General features: G+C 38.5%; 2 protein-coding genes across 2 annotated transcripts; both read right to left on the reverse strand.

Moving 5' to 3' along the window:
* LOC115727899 (probable dolichyl-diphosphooligosaccharide--protein glycosyltransferase subunit 3B) lies at positions 1–23,793 on the reverse strand. Its single transcript, XM_048275975.1, has 3 exons — positions 23,779–23,793; positions 19,506–19,509; positions 1–1,289 (listed from the first exon to the last, which is right to left on the reverse strand). The coding sequence occupies exon 3, from the start codon at positions 1,272–1,274 to the stop codon at positions 249–251; it is 1,026 nt and encodes a 341-aa protein (XP_048131932.1). The 5' UTR covers positions 1,275–1,289; positions 19,506–19,509; positions 23,779–23,793; the 3' UTR covers positions 1–248.
* On the reverse strand, positions 2,533–4,727 carry LOC115757325 (pentatricopeptide repeat-containing protein At4g21170). Its single transcript, XM_030697509.2, has 2 exons — positions 4,249–4,727; positions 2,533–4,173 (listed from the first exon to the last, which is right to left on the reverse strand). The coding sequence occupies exons 1-2, from the start codon at positions 4,661–4,663 to the stop codon at positions 2,945–2,947; spliced, it is 1,644 nt and encodes a 547-aa protein (XP_030553369.2). The 5' UTR covers positions 4,664–4,727; the 3' UTR covers positions 2,533–2,944.
* Positions 23,794–24,265: the final 472 nt, after the last annotated feature.

Below are 24,265 nucleotides of genomic sequence, written 5' to 3' on the forward strand. Positions count from 1 at the left end.
TCATCGTAGATGCCCAATTTCTCTTGATATTAACATGAATTCCAACATAAGCAGTATGAAAGCTAATCATAAGACATGACAGGCAGCAGACTTAATTGAGAACTAAATCCTTCTGTAATTAAGCATTCCATAGCCGTCTATAAAAGCTAACACTCAGAGACAACCCAAATATTATTCTACAAGTAAGATTCCATCATCAAAATCCATAAAGTGCAAAAGGAAGAGAGGTCAAACCAGTGAAATCAATTTCAACTGGAAGGCCAGAACCCATGAATTCCATACCCAGTCTTCCAATTATCCAGTTGCACCACCTTCTTCACAGCCCAGAAACATACCAAAAGAGCCGAGCCCATGATCAGCCTCTGGACATTCACATTCCTCACTCTCACCAACAAATGCGTCATGAAAGCCAACAACAACCCAACAATCGTATAAAGGAACCCGACCGCAAACCCTTCGGCTCCAAGCTGCATCCCTGAACCCTGATAGAAGAACACCAGCTTCGACGGATCGTTCCTATCCACTAAAAACATGGGCATCTTCCTAATAATGTTATGCATTGTGCCTGCAACACTGAAGAAGTAAACAAACACGGCACTAATGAGCCACACTTTCTTATCATGCAAAAGCGTCTCCCCCGCCAAAACCTTCTTTGCCGCGAACGGCACCCAGATCAATATCAACGTAAAGATGATCATGATCTGCATCTTCGACAGCAGGGGCGGGCGGGTGATCGGGCCAACATGGAGCCTCGTCCGTGACTCGATGAAGGCCGACATCGACTCAGCCATCCGCGAGATGTCCCCTTGGTCCATCTGCTCCGAGTCCTTGAGGCTCTTCACCTCCGGCCCGACAAGGCGGATGTGGGGGAGCGAGTTGACGCCGAACTGCCCGAAGGTGGACTGGGACTCCTTGAACTCGAGGTCGCAGAAGAAGAGCTTGGACCGGGAGCTAGGGTTTTCGGCGTTGTTGGCGATGAAGGAGGAGGCGAGGAGGGAGAACTCCTTGCGGAGGTCCTGGAGGTGGAGCTCCGACTTGTCGTGGAGCTGGGCCGCGTCGAAGAAGACGAGGAGGGAGTAGGACCGGGGGGTCGTGGTGGAGGTGAGGAAGCGAGAGACGGAGTGGTCGTCGAGGTGGATGACGCCGGATTTGGATCGGGATTGGAGGGCAAAGAGCTCAGCCGCCCGGTCGGAGTCGGAATCGGCGAGGGCTAGGGTTGAGAGGAGGGCCAGGACGGCGAGATTGAGCAGGACTCCTCTGGAAATGGTCGCCATCGCCGCCGATCGGGAGATCACGAGAGAGAGGTTTTTGGGGAAGATGACCGGAGTGCTTAGGTCGTTTGGAGACTGTTGACTTGTCGCTGTGAAATCCAAGAGGCTGTTCACCTTACGACGCGTCGTTTGGTCGTTTTGCCCCATGGATTGATTTGATTAACTGTCGTTCTGCCCGGCCCATGGTCGCTTCACCCATTAATTGATGAGAAAATTACCCAACTTGCCCTCTGGCCCGCAATGCATCCCCAAACTTTTAATTTGTTCAATGCGATTCATGAACTTTAATCCAATGTACAATGTAGTTCCCGAACATTTAATTTATTCAATGTAGTGGATGATGATACATGCTTAATTTAGTTATTAAACTATATAAAATTGTTCAATATTGTCTCTGCACTTGAATAAATAGAATGATAACATTGGATATCACCATATAAATTGGGGATAAAATTGAATATTTATCAAAAGTTCAAGAATCATATTGAACAAAATAAATGTTAGGAATGACATTGCACATTGGAGTAAAATTCATTAATCATATTGAAGAAACTAAAAATTCAATGACGACATTTCACATTAAGCTCAAATTCAAAGGCCATTTATGTCGTTACCCCTTAATTGATTGATACCGATTGTATACGGATGGGCACAAAAATCCGCAGCTAAATATATTTAAAATATACAAAATATTTGTAAGTAATACATCAAAACTATACCACACAACTCATTATAGTTAATTATCCAATTTAATATTATGTTATCAAATGACTAGTACAAAAGTCCATATAAATAAGTAGAGCCAAGCTCGTGAAATTATGATACTTTTAGTAAATTATAGGACATAACAAAATTTAAAGTAGCATCAATTTGCAGTTAATTGGAAACCTCAACAGCTATATATTTTTCACTTCCACAACCATACCCCCTCCCCCGCCCCAAAAAAAAAAAACAGTGTATGCATTTTTTCTTCCCGGACATGCCCTCTCGCCGCATGGGGCAGAAGGCGAAGGTCCGTCCGACAAGGTAAGGAATGGGCGAATGCGGTCCTCCGCCATGCCCCGTGCCGTGCCCATCCCTATTTTCCGGTGGCCTAGCAGTTACTTAGAATCATTGTTATGCTCGAATTCATCTCAAATAGCCAGTAAGATGGTTCCACTATTTTTCTGTCTTTACAGCTTCTCTTACATTTTTTCTCTGAGGAATGACTGCAAAGTACACATGATCCTGTCGTGGCAGGATATGACCGCGGATCAGCGCTCCAAGAGACTATTGAGTAGCTTGCAATGTGCTCAAGCTCTAGAAAGAGACCACCCAAGAGCTCAAACCAAGCCAAAATCTCTTCTAACTCCAATTGATTGAGCAAAGCAACAAGCTTCTGCTCCATTTTCATGAACAAATGTCATCCTATCATCGTCTATCATAGCATCCAACAGCAGAGCAACATGAACATCAGAAAATTTTGGGCACACAGTGATCAGATTCTTCTCTGAAACGCTTCGGACTTCCGCAACAAAGCTATAGATCAGATCTGTACCGAAGAAGATCGTATTAAATGGCCCAGCCTGAACCCCGAATGCTTCCTCGTGTCATAGCCACTGCAAAACTGGAACATGGCCAAAGATGGAGAAGTCCCAACTATATAGTTAAGCAACAGCAGCCACACTTTGATATCATCTAAATCCTGATATTAAACGTTTATACGATGCTTTGTCAGGTTTAAGCCCCATTTCCAACATCTCGTCATGGTATGTCATCGCCTTTCTCAGTTCCTTGATGCGGCAGAACCCACGAATCATGATCGAAAAACTCATGCTGCTAACCAAATCTCTTCTCCTCATGTGATCGAAAATACTAACTGCTTTGTCGGTGTCCCCCTCTCTGAAGAGGGCTTCAAGGAGTGTATTGCAGGCACTTTCATCTAAGTTTGACTCTAGTTTCTCTATCTTAATATGCAAGGCGACAGCTTTACTCGTCTGCCCAATCGAGCAGTAATGCTTCACCAATGAGCTACAACAAAAAGTATCCAGTGTCAGTCCCTTCTCTAATATCACATTCAACAGATCCTCCGCTTCTTTCCATCTCCGTTTCCTACATTGGGATGCTAAAAGGTTCGACAATCCCCAGTGGCGAGAAGAAAGGCCTCTCATGATCAGTTCTCTCACCAGCTGACTCATCTCTTCCGACGGATCTTCCTCACAAAGAAGATCCAAAAATGCATTATAACAGCTATCATTCACAAAAATATTCCTTTCATCGATCATTCTATACATTTTAATAGCTTCCTTTACTCTGCCTTCTTTGGACATTGCCCGTAGTAAACAACCATAAGTAGCATTCAGCAATTTAACCTTGTTTTCATGAGCTCTCTCAAAGAACATCTCTGCAGCGTGCACCTTTCCCAAGTCACTAAGTTTCTGAATGACTGAATCGTAACTCAACAATGGACTTCGAGAGAGAAATCCCTTCTCGATCATCTCTCCAATTGTTTTCTCAGTGACATTGACATCTCGATGACGGCAAGCCCCATCAAGTATTGAGCTATAAGTACCAAATCCTGCTTCAACTCTTCTATCATGCATTTGAGCTAACAGATCAAATGCAGCACGAAAATCGCCATTCTTGCTATAATGATCAATAACAACATTATACATCACTGAACTATAGATTCCCAAATCTAAGAGAGCAGTAATCCTATCAAATTTCCCACCTTTACTCAAAATCTGAGCAATAAGAGACCATGTAACTCGATCTTCTGAAACACGTGCTCGAATCATGGCCCCGTAAAAGCACCATGCCAATGCAATTTCACCCTTTCGCTGCAAAGCATCAAGCAATGCATTGCAAGCACCGACTAAAGGCGTCAATCCACACATCCTCATTTTCCCGAACACCTCCAAGCCTTCAATAGACAGACCATCATGCGAATACCTCTCCACGACAAAGCTCAACATGCTAGACTGACAAGAATGACTACCTTCGGACGCTCTAATAATCGAATCCGCGATTCTCGACGCCGAGTGAGCCTTGGCGACCGAATCCCAAATGGGTCTGGCCGGCTGAAAATCGCCCGACCCGACCAGTACATGGATCATGTGGCAGTGCGACCTGAGGTCCGCTTCAAAACCCAATCTGGTCCTGACCCAGTTGAAGAAACCGAGAGATATTTGAGGGTTTGTCCGGATTTTGCGCAGGACTCGAAGGAAGAGAGATGCGTCCAAATGGGAGGAGAGGTCGAGGGTTTCAAGAAGAGGAACCCAGTTTCGCCTCTGGAGGAGGAGGGTGGAGATCTGCGAGGCCAGCTGGTGTTGCTTGATTTGTGCTCTCCAAGGGAGTACGTTCGTCGAAGTTGAGAACGATTTGGTGACGCAGCCGTAATTCTGGAGAAGCATTTGCTTGAAAGTTCAAGACGTCGGGACGATGATGCCATTTGCCTTTGTTCCGGCGGAGGAAAGAAACAGAGTACACACACACTATACACAGAAACACAACACGCAGAGCCAAAAATATTTTAATTTTCTTTTTGAGAAAATGAAATAATTTTATTATTTTAACGAAAATAATTATGAATTTTCGTCGTCATTATACTGAATAGAAATATATAAAATAATCTCATAATTAGCTTTTGCCTAAAAAAATTTACCCATAAACTGTGCCTAATAATAAAAAAGAATGAATCGCAAGTTTTTTACGACCATTTTAAATACATTTACAAAAAAACATGGAGTAAATTTTAAAATAGCTTTGGAGCTTAATTCAAGCCTAATATATTGAAAATGTTTTTATAAAATGGTAATTTAAAAATTTGCACATTATGAAGGATAAAAGAGGTCCAATAAAAATTGACTGACTATAGGTCTTGTGGATTCTTGACGAATTATCAATAAGACAAATTTCTGAAAGGAAAACACAAAATAGTTGTTATCCAAAATTATCTAATCTCCCCTTATCCTATAAGCGATAGGAGATTAAATTGGATTTCAAAATTAATTAAGACGTTGGACGGTATTATCCAATCATTTTTTTTTTTTTCATAGTTTAAGAAGTTAATCTTTTGAAAAAAAAAAAAAAAAAAAAAAAAAAAAAAAAAAAAAAAAAAAAAAAAAAAAAAAAAAAAAAAAAAAAAAAAAAAAAAAAAAAAAAAAAAAAAAAAAAAAAAAAATATAAAAAAAAAAAAAAAAAAAAAAAAAATCTACATATATTTATATACCACTAGAGAGAAAATTGTCCTTTGGTAAATTGATAAGAGTACATCCCTATTATATTTTTCAAATATTAAGAAGATTATAGAAAGCTTCTAAAGATAAGTTTCTTGTTAATAGTTGAAATTATAGGAAGTTAGTATTGTGTTTTCTAGTGTGATATCGGTTAATGTATGCGGGAATATCCTTCATCATGTATTTTTTTGCCTAGCAAGCAAAGATTTACCCGATAAATAAAAATAATTCACTCGTGTCAATATAGAGTTCGATTTATGTTACATGCTTATTAATAAAACCAGAGGCTACTCTTCTCACTTCTCTAATCAAGCTTTCGGCCTCATGAATCATATAATTAAGCCTTTCCTTCAACTATGATGTCTTTTTTATCTTTTTCTTTGGACTCCGTTGATATTATCACACACTCCACGAACAATTGATATGATAACGCATTGATATGGGCCCAATTGATACGTGACGCTGATGTGGTGCCTAACTGAATTTTCACATATGAAAACAGGGTTTTTCATTTTAAAATAAAGCAAATTCTATTCGTGTCTTGATAAGTTTGTGGAAATCACAACCCACTTGTGTCAATTTTGCTAATGAGTCGGTCATTTCATCTTCAACCTATCCTTTCATCAACCATGAGTGGGGAACCGGAAGAACTCATTCCCGGATACTTGAAAGTGGAACCATTAGCCATGAGCTAGGCTACCGACTTCGTTGAAAGGTTCGGCTTTCCCTTCATATAAAGTGGAGGCTGGAGCTCCATGGGGCCACGAAGAACCCCGTGCAAGCTCGCCGCCATCGACAACTCTATCGTCCAAAGGAGCTAGGATCGATGGAGGGTTGCCCCCCGTGGCGGTTCGATTCGACTTCCGGATTTTGGTCCGAACGTATAAATTATGAGTATCTGGAGTTTCCATGATGTGGGCGTGTTGCGAAAGTTTGATTGGCGGTCTAAGTAGAGGATTAAGGAATGATATCAAGAGGCAACTTAAAAAAAAAAATGCATGATTTTTATGCTCCATTTATTTCGTAGAAAATAAAATAATTTTCTAGTAAATCACCGATTCGATCATTATAGTTTTAAAGTGGCACATACACCCCCGTTAGGTTATACTGGGATTACTATTTATGGTTGAACTAATTATAGTGTTACATTAATTGTACTTAAGTCTAATTGTATTCTCACCCTATTTACGGGTCTTCTATTCTTCATTTGGTAATGTACACAATATTACGTTCTGAGCATGAGATCATAAATTTAAATCTTTCCAGAGCCCTTTTTTGGCCTCCGTGTAAAATATTTCCCACATTTAATACTAGCCCAAAACTTGGCCAAAGCATGATGGAGATTATCACACTTTTTAAATAATCGAACCACACATTTATGTATTTAAGTTTTTAAAATAGTTGATAATGATCCCACAAAATCACACATGATATTAAAGCATAATCTTCAATAAATTAAGTGAAAACAGATCGGACACATCGTTAGCTGCTTTAGAGGAAAAGACGTCCGAAATAATGTGGAGATTGATGATAAGGCTAATCAAAGAGAGCTAAGAAGCATGGTGCCTAAATATGTGAATGATCGTATAAACAGACAATATATTGGCCATGCTCATTTGTATTGTGGACAAGCTTTTTTGCATTTAATACGCATTTCCATAGTAGCAAATATTATAAATGGTAGGCTTGGTCAGAATTGTTCAATCCAAAAAAGGGGTTGCACATTTATTCATTGCTGAATACTTCAAATTTCAAGGAAACATGACTACCGATCGTAAGGTTTGGAGAAATCAATGTAGTTAAGATAGCTTTTTTCTTACCCTTTCGTCCTCTTCCTCACTCTTTCTCTCTTCATCGTCTTCTTCAACCTTCAGCCATGGGGGAGGGTCTTCCTCTCCTGTTGGTTTTATTTTACTTGTTCTTTTCTTATCTCTTCTTCTTTCCCAATCTAAATATGGGAGCTCTTTTCTCCCTATCTAGTTTTAAATATGAGAGTTTGAACTCTCCGGACCTTATTCTAGATCCGGGAGCTATTTTCTCCCGATTTAGATCTAGGGATATAATAAATATGTTTTCGGGGTTTCAATGACTCTATGCTCTGTCTAGGTACAAGTCATTTGACTTCAATTTCAATGGTGATCACGGAAGCTCCGGCTTCTTGTTGAACCACCAAGATTTTCTCTTTCAAATGTTCCGGATCATGCTAGTGTGTCAAGATTTAACTTGATCATCCTTCGAGATTCATATCAAATCTTTCATTAGCAACACGAAAAAAAAAAAAAAAACAAAGAACCAATTGTATCAAATATTTGTACATAATACAATAAAATATCTGGATGTTTGGTGTAACAACAATTTATTTCTCTCATGGCTGGAAAAAAATTAAGGGAAGCTCACTCCTCACAACGAACTGATTTTACACGTGATACTGGAAAATGGAGCTATCCATCCCAAAGCAAGCCCTAAGTTCTCTTCCTCTATTTGTCCAATGAAGATGGAGTTTGCTTAGCAAATTGGAGTTCCATGGGACAACACAGAACCTGTGCAGATTTAAAATGAGGGAAGTTAATAAAGATTGGGAATGGGCATCGCCTCGGCCTCTTCCTACGCCGCCGGCACCGCCCTGAACCGCTGCAGCACCCTCGCCACCACCGTCTTCATTGGGGGGAACACCATTTGCTTCCATGGCCAAAACCCTCGGCCCCACTAGAACATCGGATACCCAACTGCCCTTCGTAGCCCCGCAGGGCCGGGATGGCCTCGATGCCGAGGGTCCTCATGGCCTTCGGGAGCGACGGAGGTTGGGGACGATTGCTTGGCTTGGAGAGGGGGACGGAGGGAGAGAGTGCGACGGTTCATCATTGGACCGAACGCACCAAGGAGAGAGAAAATATTGTTTGAACCCTATTTTAAGCGGGTTGAAGCACGATTCATCTTAGAACTCATTTACACCCATTTATTTTAGATTATTCACTTAGGAACCAATTATGATTAGGTCCGTTGAATTTAACGGAGCACATATACGACCGATTCAAGCAATTTTGGATTAATAAATGGATTTGAAATCCATTTTATAGAGTCCCCGACAAACTTTGAAAACCATCGGCGAGAGGCCCACCAAAAGCTACAATAAGAGAGCGATGGAAAGTTAGATCAATTTCAAATCGCCCGTAGAAACTATATTTAATCAGATTAAGACAAAAATCATTGAGCAAACACGATGTTGCTTGTGGAAATTCATACCTTTGACAATACGAAGTCAATCAAGTAACTCATTTTGGTAGATCGCTGATCCGACTTTTTTGAGATAGAGTGCGTGGTGATGCATCTCTTAATGAAATTAGGGTTTTTTTTTCTGATGTGGACCATAATCTTTGAAGAAACAAATGGATAACAACTATGATGCATCAATAGGTTTTTTTGAGGAGAAAATTATAGAGGTCGACGGCATAACTTCATCATCTATTGATGTAGATGGTCATATATGAGGAGAGTGGCAAGATTGTGGCTCAAGAGGAACAAATTACCCAAGCTTGGAGTATCAAAAGATGAGAGCTGTATAAATAGGCAAAGAGTTAGGCCATTTTACATTATTGTGGATACACCTGCATATTTCGCATTCATAAAATTGCCATACCAAGAAATATGATAAATGGTAGGTTAGGTAGGAAGTGTAAATTCCACTAATGTGACAATGCACATCCTTTGGTCAATACTTGATTTTTATAGAGAAAAGTTGTATCGAACCTCAAAAACAGATGATTTTACTCAATCAAAATTGCAGACGTACGAATTTGACAATCGAAAGTGAATGCCGTTATTGAATTCGCTGATGAAATGCTTAAAGGCACGTACTTAACCTCATGGTTACTACAAGCAGCTAATAGACGTAAATCTGTGATTTATTTGCTACTAGATAGTGTACTATCTTAGTCAATTATAAGGACTTCCGACATCGAGCAAACTCATTGGTCCCACGTATAATGCTCTATATGGTTTCCAAATAGAATAAACTTAGTAAGAACAAAGGATGGATGGAATTACTCTCTAGAAGCATTTAGTGACAAATTTAGGCGAAAGATTGCCTGCAGTGCTAATAGTACTAATTATTAGCAAAAAAAAAAAACTGTACAACTTTTTTAGCAAACGAAAGGTGAATATATATATTTCTGATCTTATTGCGGAAAGAAATAAAGTTATCACCAGTTGTGATTTAACAGTTTTTTTTTTTTTGCCATAATACCTTCTAAAAGTTGTAAAAGGTGTTTGATACTTCTGTAGTTTCCCACTTATGTTTTAAACTATACACTTTTTTAGCAAACGAAAGGTGAATAGGTTAAGGCATGGATTTTATGATTGCATTGCTGTAATTTCCAAAGGAAGATGCAGGCATGATTCAGCTAATTAAAGCAAAAATACAGCTCATGCTATAATCAACCATTCTTGCAAAATTAGATGCCGACAAAGAAATTCTCCCTAAATAAAATTATTGCCATTTAAACCAGATCATATCTACACAAGTTCAATCTTGTGGGAACGTCATTCATGGTTTTAATGCAATGTGACTAGATGGAGCCAACTGTGGACCATATTATATATTTATTTAGCCCATAAAATCAAAAGCACAACAATGTAACAAATTAACCATAATTAGCTTCTTGACAGGAAAAAAAAAACACCTTAATTAGCTTGCCAACTAAGAAACTTGCCAAAAATGGAGTCACTAAAATAGACAAGTGGTGTCCTGGGCTTCTTGTACTCACGATTGTGTCACGGCAGATTTCAGTCACGGAGTCAACTCGGCTCCTAGTGAGTTGAGAATACAAGGCCAGCCTTCTTTCTCATATTGCTCCCAAAAATAGTACAGCGAAAAGCGTTCTCGCGTTGAAATGTACCATGTACAGCATAGCTCGGGTAAACAGAACATGGATTGAGAACACATGGTCCGCTTTGGCGCGACAACTAATTTCGATCTGCCATGGCCTCATTAGGAGATCGACATTAGCTCCCGACCAGTTTGTACATGGGAGGCCAATCCCGCTTTCGAGTTCCCTGAGGGTATAAATTCATTCAAATCTAGAACTCCTAGTATAAACCATCCCGACATCACCCTCGTGACCTAGTTACATCTTCCCCCGTGCATCACTCACTCATCATGATGGCCACTTAGCTCCGCTCACAAGGGTTCACGAGTGCGGTTGGGGACATGGAACTTCAGGTCCATGTTTTTCTCTCCCACTCGACTCCACAACGTCCCCATTGAGGGTTGTTTTGTCGCTTCCCTACGGAATTGGTACCATCAACGCCGTTGTGGGTAGGGGTGAGCATGGTCCTAGTTGGTTTGGTTCCCTCAAAAACCGTGGACCGGATTAGTGGTACCGATTCTCAATTTTAGGAACCATGGATCAAATCGAATATCCCTGGAATCGTGGAGCGGCCGAACCACCGGTCCGATCCGGTTCGGTTCTCGACGGTCCAATGGAACCGTTACAATGAAAATAAAAAGTAAAATAAAAAAATAAAAAAAAAGAAACCTGAGTTTGATAGGGAAGTTCGGGCCTTCGGGGATACTACGTCCACCAAAATGAAAAGTCATTTAAGCATATCGATTTGCCCCCCATAAAACACTAAAATTGATTTCCTAAATCCTAAACCCTAAACTCTGAACTTGTCATAATCTTCATCACATGAAATGGCTCTCAAAATAAAAAGTTCTTGCTAATGCTCCAAAACATGATAACAATTCAAAATGCATCCTCAATTCATCATATGATCGTCAAAAGCATACTGAAAGCACACCCAAAGGAAAAAAAAAAAAATCCCATTTTTGTCTACCATTAACTAAAAAATAATGAAAAATGAAATGGGAAGACTTCAAGGCTTTCAAGTCTTTTTTTTGGTCTAAAAAAGCCCTTTCTTAATCGGATAAAGTTATGTATTTTAAATAAAAAATTGTCGGTCCGAGTGGGCAGTCCACCAGTCCGGTTCTCCCTAGATCCGGGAATCGGACCGCCCGGATGCCGGTTCCACCATGAAAAATTGAGGACCAGACCGGTGACCTCAAGAATAGGACCAAACCCGACATTCCTATCCTATCCTAGCGATTCTTGATTCGGGCGATCCATCTTGCTCACTTTTAGTTGTGGGGACTCACATGGATAGTGGACACTTGCCCAATAGAACAACTCCTCTCCACCGTAGCTTCTTTCAATCAAAGTCCGTTTCGCTCCTTTGGTCACTTGCGTCCTTGACAAGTGTAGTTCTGGGGCCAATTGTACTTGCTGTGGCAACACCTTCTTCTGCCTACTAGGCACTTCCTCTCCTAGTCGGCCGATAGAGGTTTCTCCCCTTGTTGAAAACGTGGTAGCAAACCGATCTTGAGATTCGCCGAATTGATCTATGAAAGTCATCCCATTTCGGTGGAGGGTCGGTTCTTGCCATGCCCCCATTGGCATCCTAAAAGCTGGTCGAGAGCCGCGTTTTGTTTGACCATGGCTACTCCGGTGATTCACTCTCCGCCCTTGTAGGACCGGGTGGACCACGGGCCCTATGCCCCTATTGTCATCCTAGAAGCTGGTTAAGAACCGCTTTTTGTTAGGGCATGGGTTGCCCTGGCTATTCAATCTTCGCCCTCGCAAGACTGGGTAGACCATAGGGTTTCTTCGAACTCGCTTACTTATTGGAGGGATCCCTACTTTGATACCAAATTATCACGAGCAGGCATATTTTAGCCATGGAATCAGCCCATGCGGAGCTTGGCAAATTGAGAACGCCAGGCCAGCCTTCCTTATCATGTTGCTCCCAAGAGTAGTACATCAAATAGCGTCCTCATATAGGAACGTACCACTCCTAGCATAGCTCTTGCAAACAAAACATGGAGCGAGAATAGATAGTCCACTTCGGCACGACGACCGGTTTCGACCTGACATGGCTTCATTAGGATAGCGGCATCATCTCCTAACCAATTTGTACACGAGAGGTCAACCCCGCCTTTAGAGCACCTAAGAGTATATATTCATTCAAATCAAGAATTCCTAGTGCAAATCACCCTGACGCCACTCCTACAAACCACTTGTATCATCCCCTTTTGCATCACTCACTCATCATGATGGCTACTTAGCTCCACTGACAAGAGTTTGCGAATACGGTTGGGGATAGGGAAATTCCAGTCTGTGTTAATTGCATGAATGCCTCGTTTTGTAATCACTTCGTAATTTATGTACTTAACATGGGAAGATTATTCAAAACAACAAAGTTTTAGTTGTAAGAACATTTTTATTGCTGGGAGTGACATGAAAGAAATATATACAAGGCAACTACTTCGCAATAGAGTCAGATTGAGTTTGTGAATGCAGGTTCTGATGGATCATCCTAAAGATTGATATGTATTAGTGTACCGAGTGATTTTAATATCTTTTTATGTATGGTCAGCTTTAATCTGATTCTCGATAACAAAAGTGCGTATGCATATGTCAATGAAAAAAGATAAAAAGTGATCTATGTGTACTCATACAAGAAAATACCAAAAGATTTGAGTCGAGGACTACGTTAAATGTCAAATAGTTTGTATGAGTAAATCATTCTATGATTTCATTAAGAGAACTGTGGCAAAATGGAAATGGGTTGGTTCAATTATAGCAAATCTTTTCCTATTGACCATTAACTGGCTATGTTTGTTGGGCTTTCCTTACTCCAAATTGGAGCTTTATTGTACAATGCAGAACGTATACAAGCTCACCACCTTCAACAACGGGATAAGTACATTATGAGTGCCATAACTTGTGTACGGTGTTCACTTGAATGCCATAACTTTCAAAATGTTCACTTAAGTGTCATAACTTTCAAAAATCGTTGACTTAAGTGCCATGTCGGAGCAAAATTGTTCACTTGAGTGCTACAACAACTTTTCTGGCGTGCCACATCATCTTTCCAGCGAGCTACATCAGATTTTCAAAGTGCCACGTCAGCTTCCCGATATGCCATGTCAGCTTTTCCGACTGCCATCAACATAGCACTCAAGTGAACGATTTTTGAAAGTGATAGCACTTAAGTGAACGTTTTGAAAGTTATGGCACTCAAGTGAACACCGTACAAAAGTTATGGCACTTCTAGTGTACTTTTCCCCTTCAACAACTATGGCGCGTAAAGGGTCTAGATCGATGGACGGTTGCCAAATGTGGTGGCTTGGTTCGACTTTAGAACTTTGGTCTGATCGTATAAGCTATAAGTCGGTAGAGACTTTGCCACTATGACGAGCTTGTAATGAAAGTTAGATCAGTCGTTAAAATAGAGAATAAGGAATAATATCAAGAGTCAGCTTAAACGAACATGATTTAGTTGCTATTGATGGCTTTGGTGGATAATCATTATTACTGTGCAGACTCTTCAATATTGGCATTTTAATACACATTTGCATAGGAGCAAATATTTTAAATGATAGGTCTCGTGAGAATTGGAGAAAAGTACCAGAAAAGTCCTAATCTATTGCATTGATATTGATTCAGTTTTAAATCTTCAATTGAACCAATTTAGTTATAAACCTTCAATTGAACCAATTTAGTCCTAAACTTTTTAATGTTTTGCCAATTGAGTCAATTTAGCTAATTTATGTCTAAATTTGCTAAAATGGATACCAACTATCCTACGTGGCAAGGTTGACGCTAACGTTGAGATTTTTATAATTTTTTTCCTTTTTACTTTTGGCACAAGCCATGGTCAGCAAGGGCAACCTTACTTAGGCAAGGCCAGCGCTCACCGATTATGCCCTAGCACATGGAAGAAAAATAAAGTACGAAAAGAAAAAAATTATATAAAAAAAGTCTATGTCGGTGCCAAGTGTGCCATGTAAGATGAAGCACATGCTTAACCTAAGAATGCTATATGCTAAGTAGCACCCCCAGACGATATGACATGACACGACATGACGCGATGTGCTAACACATCATTTCTAATATAAAATTTTATATATTCACAATAAATTATCATGTATATGAAAATATCAGCGGTAAGTGTCTTCTTCTTCTATCGGGGACTCATGATTAGGTTTTTTTGGGGCTAGCTGGATATATTAACTTTAGGGTAGTTGGGTATATGACACAAATGTATACATTAAATTTTAACTCCTAATTTATTGAAAATGCATAAAATTGATCTCGTGCATGTCGAAATAGCGCGTTGAGATACTAGACTCACGTATCACTAGCATCTATGGATTGCAAACAACGTGTCGGTTACACGTTGGAGAGTGTTCAACACGACATAGAGGCTCTCGGAGAATGTCGGTGCTTCTTAGGCTATATGAAACTAAAAGTCATCACGAGTTGCTCACACTTCTTTCTTCACTATCCACACGTACTGTGAGTATTTCGTGCTCTAATATCATGTGAGATTTTGTGAGACCACTGTTAACTAACTAAAAGCTTAAACTGGTAGATGAAGCCATGGTTTAATTTTTAAGTATTTCATTACTCCTTCTCATGCTTAGTCTAGCCTTTTTTTTCCCCCTAGTATTAGGAGTGGTCATATTTAATTGGAGTGATAGAATAATTAAATATTAAATCACATCTGCATCTAATAACTTAAGCTTTTAGAACAGTTAATAGTGGTTCACAAGATCTTACTTAGTATCAGAGCCTCCTTTTCTAAGGCAACCATTGTGCACCGGGTGCACATAGCTACTGACTCACCCTAGAAATTCTCCAATTCTATTCTTCTATTTTATCATTGTCAACTTGCACCCCATGCACCCATAGCAAAATAAATACATCCCTGCCTTTCGATATTGTTCATCGGAGTGCTTCATTATTCTTGTCTAAGTATCATCATAGTGTTTCAACATTCTTGTCTAAGTAAGCGCCATGGTGGTTGTGTTTCGATGTCGGCGACACGTCACCTTGCCGAGCCTTTTTCACGAAGGTGACTCTTCTTTCGATGCCAACTGCACAAGTCGCATAGCTTAGTAACTATTTTTTCAAGCCATCTATATAGGCTGCTCGATCCTACTACACCAGCCGTATAGGCCAAGTACGATAATTCTTGTTTCACAAGCCAACCGCATCGGCCGCTTGCCGTTTCCTCTTCAATTCTCGACCTTTCATGCGTCATTTCGAGAAGCCAATACCACCATTACACTCGCTACCCTCAAATTTGGAAGTTTCACCATTGAACTGCCGCCATACGCCATCTGACAAACAAAGCGTCACCTCGCCGTGGACCCACCAAGCCCGCCATTGCGTCCCGATTTCATGAAGAAACAAATTTTTGTGGCACTATTTCAAACTCAAGCTCACTTAGTCATTTTGAGTTTGAGGTGATGTTAGAAAAAATTAGGATTTATCTAGATTAATTTCCTATTTATAGTTATTTTGATAATCTTGTTAAATCTCCGTGTCTCTCAAGATTATGCATATATCTTGATTGATATGTTACCTTAAACAGTCATGTAATATAATCTATAAATGAGCTCTACGTGCTTTTTTTCTATTTATATCGAAATTTACAAAAAATTCCCCAATTCATGTTTTCGCTTTATTCTCAAGTAGTACCAATTAATCGAATTAGACGCATTTGCAATGCGGCTTAAACTCATTGATCTCGCCTCAATATTGTTTGGTCTCATATTACAAACAAACATAGTATGAACAAAGGATATAAGAATGGAACTCTTGAGAGTGTCTTATAGAGGTACGTGGTCGAAAACTACTGTTTGCACTATGATCTATAAATGAATAGCTAAACTTCAATAATAATAAAAAAAAATGGAATCTCGCCTTTCCATGAAGGCATGTTATATAATCTCCTCTTTGTGCCATTGAAAAGTTCATCTCGATTAATGCTCAATTAAGATCACATCTCTATTTGAATCTTGGGATATATGGACATTTTCATCATAAATCGACAAAATGAATGTCGAGAGGTGGATGGAAATTACGTATCCACCTTTCTTTAAACTCATCAAATCATATAGCGGACATGGAAATGGAGTTAGTATGTAGTATATAATACTAATTATTGCATGGATTCGTTTTGCCCCTTTTGGATGATTCCACAAGTGAGTGTTTGATATGTTATTCCCACAAAAATTTTGAGATTAAAAAATAAGAACCCACAAAAAATTATTTTCTTCATAAAAATCATCAAAAAAATATTTTAAAGGGAAAATAAATAGAAATGCCCTATCAGCTTTGGCGCCTAAAGGAGCTAGGATATGGAGGGACACTCCACCATGGTGGCTTAGTTCAACTTTAGGACTTTGGTCTAAACGTATAAGTTATAGGCAACTGGAGTCTCGGCTGCTGTGATGAGAGCGTGTGACGAAAATTAGATTGGCGGTCTAAATAAAGGATAATGCTATCAATACTCAACTTAAACAAACACATGATTTAACTGCTATTTGGTAGTTTTTATGATTGGTACCTTATAAAGATGAATCATGGAGTCAATCAGTTTCAGGGATCCTTTCTCCTCTCATTATCCACGTACATAATGTAATTAATCAGAAGAATATTACAGCATCATTAGAGTTCATACTTAGGCTCCATATTTTGTAAAAAATGAAACAATTCTCCAGTAAATCATTGATTCATTTTAGCTTTAGAGTGGCACGATACACCTCTTGTTAGATTATATTATGACTACAACTTATGGTTAAGTTAATTTTAATTTACATTAGTTGTACTTAAGTCTTAAGTGTGCTCTCAACCCCACACATATAGGGGTCTTGTATTCTTTATTTGGAAATGTATAGAATATTACATTATTCTCCTTTTCAATGTAATTCTCAATTTATTTCAGAGCAGGAAATCGTAAGTTTAAATCTTTTCAAATATATTTTTTAGCCACCCCATAAAATATTCTCAGATTTGACACTATGCAAAAGTTGAGTCTTAGTATGAGGTTGAGTATTGCATTGTTTAAATATTACATCAAACCCTCATTTAACAATAATTTAAATTTTTAGAATAGTTGGTCCCAAAAATACATGGTATTAGAGGAAATAAATAATTAAATGTATAGTTGCCTTAGAGGAAAAAAGCTTGAGAGGTAATGTGGGGATTGATTGTGAGGCCAACTAAAAAGAGCTAAGAACATAGAGCAGAAATAGGTGAATGATTGTATAAATAGACAATATATTGGCCATGCTCATTCTTTTTGTGGATACACTTGCATATATGCATTTAATACACCTTTCCATATTGGCAGATGTCATAAATGGTAGGTTTGATCAGAATTGTTCAATCCAAAAAGGGGTTGCATATTTATTCATTGAAGAATACTTCAAATTTCAAGGCAAAATGATTACCGATCTTAACATTTCGAGAAATCATTGTAGACGTGGCAGTTCGACCGTGTTTGAATGTTTCATTAGATGTCCAGATTCATGCTCAAAATGCATGCTTAACCTAAGGGGTGCTGCATCGAGGTAAAGGTAAAAATCAGAAAGGGTTAATGTTCGTTGAACTCACACTTCTTTTCTACTATATTTATAAGAACCATCTTTATCTGAATTAGACAATGCAATGCGGATCAAACTTATTGTTCTCGCATCAATTTTATTGTTTGGCATGTTATTTCTCCAAAAAAAAAAAAAAAAAAACAGTATGAACAAAGGATACACAAATATAACTCTTTGAAGCGTTTTATTGCTATATGTTGTGGAATCCCGCTAAGAGTTCTCAATAAATCAACAGCTTATTTCGTTGAAGTTCATTTAAAAATAAAAGTTAAAATAGTTTTTCTATTACCATTTCTTCACGCCCTCAATCTTTCTCTCTCTATCGTTTTCTTCATTTTTCGGCCATGGGGAGGGTTTGAGCTAGTCTCACCCTCCCCTCCCTCTCTTGTTGATTTTGTTTTTTGCTTTTTCTTTTCTTATCTCTTCTTCTCTCCCAATCTAAATGAAGGAGTTCTTTTCTCATGATCTAGTTTTAGATCCAAGAGTTTGATTTCTCCTAATCTAATTTTAGATATGGGAGCTATTATCTCCCGATTTAGATCCAACATTATAATAAATATATTTTTGGGGATACAATGCATCTATGCAACATGAAAAAACAAAAATTAGAACCAATGGTATCAAAGATCCGCACATAATACAAAAAAATAGATGGATGTTTCGCGTAACAAAAATTTATCTCTCTCAACGATGAAAAATTAAGGGAAGCTCACTCCCTACAACGAGCTCTCATATGATTCTACATGTGATACTGGAAAATGGAGCTATTTACCCCAAAGCAAGCCCTAAGTTCTCTTCCTCTATTTGTCCAATGAAGATGGAGTTCGCTTTGCAAATTGAAGTTCCATGGGACAATATAGAATCTTGTGCAAATTTAAAAAGTTAATAAAGAATGGGAAAAATCCAAATAAGGGTTGAAAGCACCCTCATTTTCTCAAATAAGCACAAAGTGCCCTTATTGTTTCAAATAAGGGCAAAACCAATAGTACTTGGCAATTTTTTTTTGAATTTTTTTCCTTTTTTCTCTATTTTTTTTTATTTATTTTTTTCTCTTTTGGGGCTAGTGACCTCGCCTAGATCTAAAGGAATTATTTCACAAAAGGTCCGCAGAACCTTCTTCAGATACACTAGTCATCTCTTCGATCTTCCTTGAATCTGCATTTTTGGTAGATTGACCCTTGCTTGGTGCGCAGCTATTCGTGTCTAGGCACCTCTTTCTCTTCAAAGGAGTTTCTGGGGTGGCCAGATTAAGGACTTCCCTGTGGGTTGCTCCTTTTCTTGTGGGTTGGGAACTGGTTGATCCTAAAACCCATTTAAACCCATTTATCTCTTCTTTTCAATGGAGTCCCCAATAAGCTCTTAAGGCTACCTTCCAACATAGCCACAAAAAGCTACAACAAGTGAGCAGACAAAAAATTAGATCAATTCCCAAAATCGCTCACGGGAACGATATTCAATTGGATTAAGAAGAAAATAGTTAAGCTAACAAGATATCGCTTTCGGAAACTCATACCTTTAATAGCACGAAGTCATGCAAGTAGCTTATTTTGGTAGATCGCTGATCCGACTTTTTAGAGACAGAGGGCATGATGATGCATCTTCTAATGAAATCAGGGGCATTTTTTCTTATGTGGACCATAATCTTGGATGAAACAAATGGATGACAATTTAGATGGATCAATAGTTTTTTTAGGAGAAGAGTATAGAGGTCGACCGAACACTTTCATCATTTGTTGATAGAGATGGTCACATATGAGGGAAGTGGCAAGATTGTGGCTCAAGAGGAATAAGATATTGAAGCTTGGAGCATCAAAAGATGAGAGCTGTATAAATAGGCAAAGAGCTGGACATTCTCATTATTGGTGGATACACTTGCATATTTCGCATACATAACATTTCCATACCAAGAAATATGATATATGGGAGGTTAGGTAGGAATTGATAATCCACATGTGGCAATGCAAATCCTTTAGTCATTACTTGACTTTTAAGGAATACCGTTATATCAAACCTCAAAGGTTGATTATTTTGCTTAATCGAAATTGTAAAACATGGCACTTCAACAAAAAATAGTCAATGGTGTTATTGAATTAACGGATGAAGTGCTCAAAGGCACGTACTCAACCTCATGGTTACTATATGCAGCTAAAATCGCAAATCCGTAATTTATTTCCCTATATAAGTACCATCTTAATCAATTAGAAGGGCTTTTGACATCAAGCAAACTCATTGGTCTCATGTATATTATTTGACATGGTTTCCAGATAGAATAAGCTTAGTAAGAACAAGGATGGTGAAGAATAATCTCAAGAAGCATTTAGCAACAAATTTACATGGAGATAGCATGGGGTACTAATACTACTAATTATTGGCAACAGAAAACTATACATCTTTTGCTTTTTGCAAAAGAAAGATAAAACATATCATGCTAATTTTATTGCACAAAAAAATATAATTATCGCTATTCGGTATTTAACAGCTTCTTTGGCCATAATAGTCTTCTATCAAGATGGAAACAATGTTTGATATTGTGTGTTTGCAGATTGATTCGAATTGAGGGGAGTCGGAGGGACATCGAGCTTGTGGGATCAAAGTACACAACAAAAGTTTTTGGTAATTCACTTATATTAAGCTGAATATTGCATTCTTAGATCAATGTATCATATGAGATTAATGAGCATGTAATTTGATATTGTTTGTATTTTAATTAGTGAAGGATACGGTCATTAACGATACTAATACTTTGAGAACTATGCGATCGCTGAAAAAGATGGGGTTGTTTATGTCTTTTAGAGTACCACAACAATCATGCATAGTATCGAAACAATTCCACAGCAGTAAAGAATCGAGGGCTAGACATTAGACACTACCGATGTGCTTTTTGGGCCAGACAATAAATGTATGAATGAGTAATATTTTATAGCATGCATATTCATGATTGGATTGTTGTAATTTTGAAAGGAAGATGCCGGCATAATGCTAATTCAGTTAATTAAAGCTAAAAATACAGCTCATGTTACAACGAACCATGATTGCAAGGTAAGGATGCCAACAAAGAAATTTGCAAAATACAACGCATGCTCATGCTACACGTTTTAAAGTCCACATTTAAGCAATTGAAGCATATTATCCATTATGACCATACTAATCATTGCAAAATTATGATTAGTCGTCCAAATAAGAGAACTTACACTTTGGTTAAAATAAATTACTTAAAGACGTTTTACAGAAGTTTCCATGATTATACGGGTTATGGAACAACAAAATATTTGTAATTGGTCCTCCTGTGGTTCTATATACACCAAAAGTTCTCTTTGCATAATATCGTGGAGATCTCTTGCTAGCATACCATTACAAATGACCGGCTCTCTGCAATTTTACCTCAGACTATATGAAACGACCGACCATTAACTTGTTCCCAGTCTTTTCCACATTTACCAAAGCAGGATAACTCCTAACAGTCCATGCACACAAGAACATGGAATTGAAGCAAACCTCGCACTCTCTAACCCACCGGAGCAAATGGATCAGAGACATCTTCCCGATTCTCAGCTTCTTAATCATTCGGCTGCAGAGGATGTGTGGATATGACAACTACATTGGACTGAATTGGACTCTAAGGCATTGTCCAGCAACGAAGTAGCAGTTCGAATTGATGGAGACTTTGCTACTGCAAGAGTTCTCTTCCATCCTCCCGCCATTTTGGTGTTTCGTGCTATTATTCAGATATAATAATAGGTCCAGGATATCTATCATATTCTTCATTTGAGAGAGAGATCTTACTAGGGATGACGTAGTTTCTCGGTAGATTGCCAATTCAATAATTAATTTCATGCAAGGTTGGAGTATGTAAGACATGATCATTGGATGAATGTCAAAGAAATTTTTAAAGATGCGAATAAATAGTTGATGTATATGATCAATTATAAGGGTATAGATTGAATCATCTCTTTCTTTATCCAAGAAAAGTTTTAGTTTGCATGGTTCAATAATTGATCCTGAAAATTTCTAGGAAAAAAGTTGGTAAGTCGCTGGTATAGTTCCCTATCCACAAATTTTCTATTTACTTGAGTGAAATTATTTTACTAGAATATAGGATTCTTCGTAGGCATCACAAGGGTCTTGTTGTGGAGCAAAAGGATTGGTCTCTATAGATTGGTAAATATTTAGTCATATTCATTCTTGTTGTCGATTGACTTGCACAAATTTCATATAACAATTTTTCACTCTAAGAAATATTATCAATGGCAGGTCTGATTATAATTGGTTATCTCTAGAGGTGCGACCATATACACCCCCTCTATATTTATGATAAAATCTTAAAGTACCTAACTAAACCTCTATATACTTCCGAAAATTATGGATCATTAAAGAATAATTCGAAAGGTTTTTACTATTAATGGCAAATGCTAAAAGAGAGAAATAAAATAAAATCTAAGCAGATTATGCGAAACATGGTTTGTTAATTTATGCATGGGCCCCTATTTAATTCATCATCATCATCATCATTACTATTATTATTATTATTATTATTATTATTATTATTATTTATTTTTTGCGAAATGCAGTGCATGGTAGAATGAAGAGAAATCATGTGAAGAAAGAGGTGTCTGTTCTCGATTAAGATCACGTCTTTTTTTGTGTCTTTCGACATAACAACATTCTCTATCTCGTTTCAGTTGATGTACAGATGTACTAGGTGGTTTCTTATATTGTAACCAGAATAACATATACTGAAACTTAGACAAATGACTATTTTGTTTATATGAACTATATAGATAATCAGAAGTATCTATGGGACTTCAAAGCAACACAAATAGTAGAGGATCAACTTCAGATTTTGTTGATCAGATAAAAGTGTGACAGAACAGATATGCCAAGTTTGCTTTTGCTTCAAGGTCATGCCAGTGTGCCAAGATTAACTTGACCAGCACTCCAGATTCTTATCACATCTTTCATTATTGATGCCGAAAAAAAAAAAAAACCAACTATATCAGAGATGTGCACATAATATGAGAAAATAGATGGATGTTTCGTGCAAAAAAAATTTATTTTTCTTGGTGATGGAAAAAATTAAGGGAAGCTCACTCCCTTCGACGAGCTCTTACACGATTTTACATGTGACACCAGAAAATGGAGTTGTTTACCCTAAAGCAAGCCCTAAGTTCTCTTCCTTTATTTGTCCAATGAAGAAGGAGTTTGCTTTTCAAATTGAAGTTCCATGGGACAACAAAGAACCTGTGCAACAGTCACTCCCTTCCTTGGACGACATCGAACCAGTGCAAATTTATAATGATTAAAATTAATAAAGAAAGAGATGTGCAATCCGCTTTCCTCTATCAGGTAGGGAAGGAGCATCGCCTCCGCCTCTTCCTCTGCCACCGGCACTACCCTGAACCGCTGCAGCACCTCGGCCACCTATGAAGCACGGACACATGGAGAAGGTAGCCGTGTTAGTGTCGGACACGTGTTGGACATTGACACATGTTCGACAAGCGGTCAACGCATATCGGGAATCTGACACGCGGTCAACGTGCCGGATACGCCATCGACACGCATGTTGGGCGCGTGGGACACGCAGGATGCGGGTGGTGTGGAGGAAAACGGTGGAGATGGTGGCATGGAGCCAGGCGATAAGGAGGATTAGGGAATCGGAGCGGTTGCCATAGAAGACGTGGTAGAGCTAGGCCGGGATGGCGCTGCTCAAGTCAACAAAGCCCTTGAGGAGGTTTTTCTCTGGAAAAGGAAGAGAAGATTGTCATAAGCAATGACTCATCCCATCAGCTGAAAGTGGTTTCCGAAACTCCCCGGACGTACGCCACCGCTGCCTCTATACGAACGAGGAAGAGATGATAGAGAGAGAAAAGAGGAAGTCTAATTGTGATGATAAGGGTTTTGCGCGGGGGGGCGCAGCGAGGGGGTGGGAGGGAGGGAGGGAGGGGGGATTTGGGTCGTAGGGAGGAGAAATAATGGACATTATTTATTTAGAATTTAAAAAAAAATTAATTTGTTAAAAATAGCGTTTTTTAAAATAATTTTTGTCAACGTGTATATATAAATATATATTAATATACAACGTGTCCCAACGTATTTAAATTCTCTATTTTTTAGAAATGACGAGTCGACGTGTCGTGTCGTGTATCCATGTTAATGCTACTTAGGTGGCCATCACTGTGACATCCTGAATCTCCACTGCTTTGACAAGAGCATATGACGGAAGTTAGATTGGCGGTCTAAATAGAGGATACTGCTATCAAGAGTTAACTTAAATAAACACTTGATTTTACTACTATTTGGTAGTTTTTATTATTGGTACCTTACAA

This window comes from Rhodamnia argentea, chromosome 3 (genome assembly GCF_020921035.1).
Source record: "Rhodamnia argentea isolate NSW1041297 chromosome 3, ASM2092103v1, whole genome shotgun sequence".
Classification (NCBI taxonomy): domain Eukaryota; kingdom Viridiplantae; phylum Streptophyta; class Magnoliopsida; order Myrtales; family Myrtaceae; genus Rhodamnia; species Rhodamnia argentea.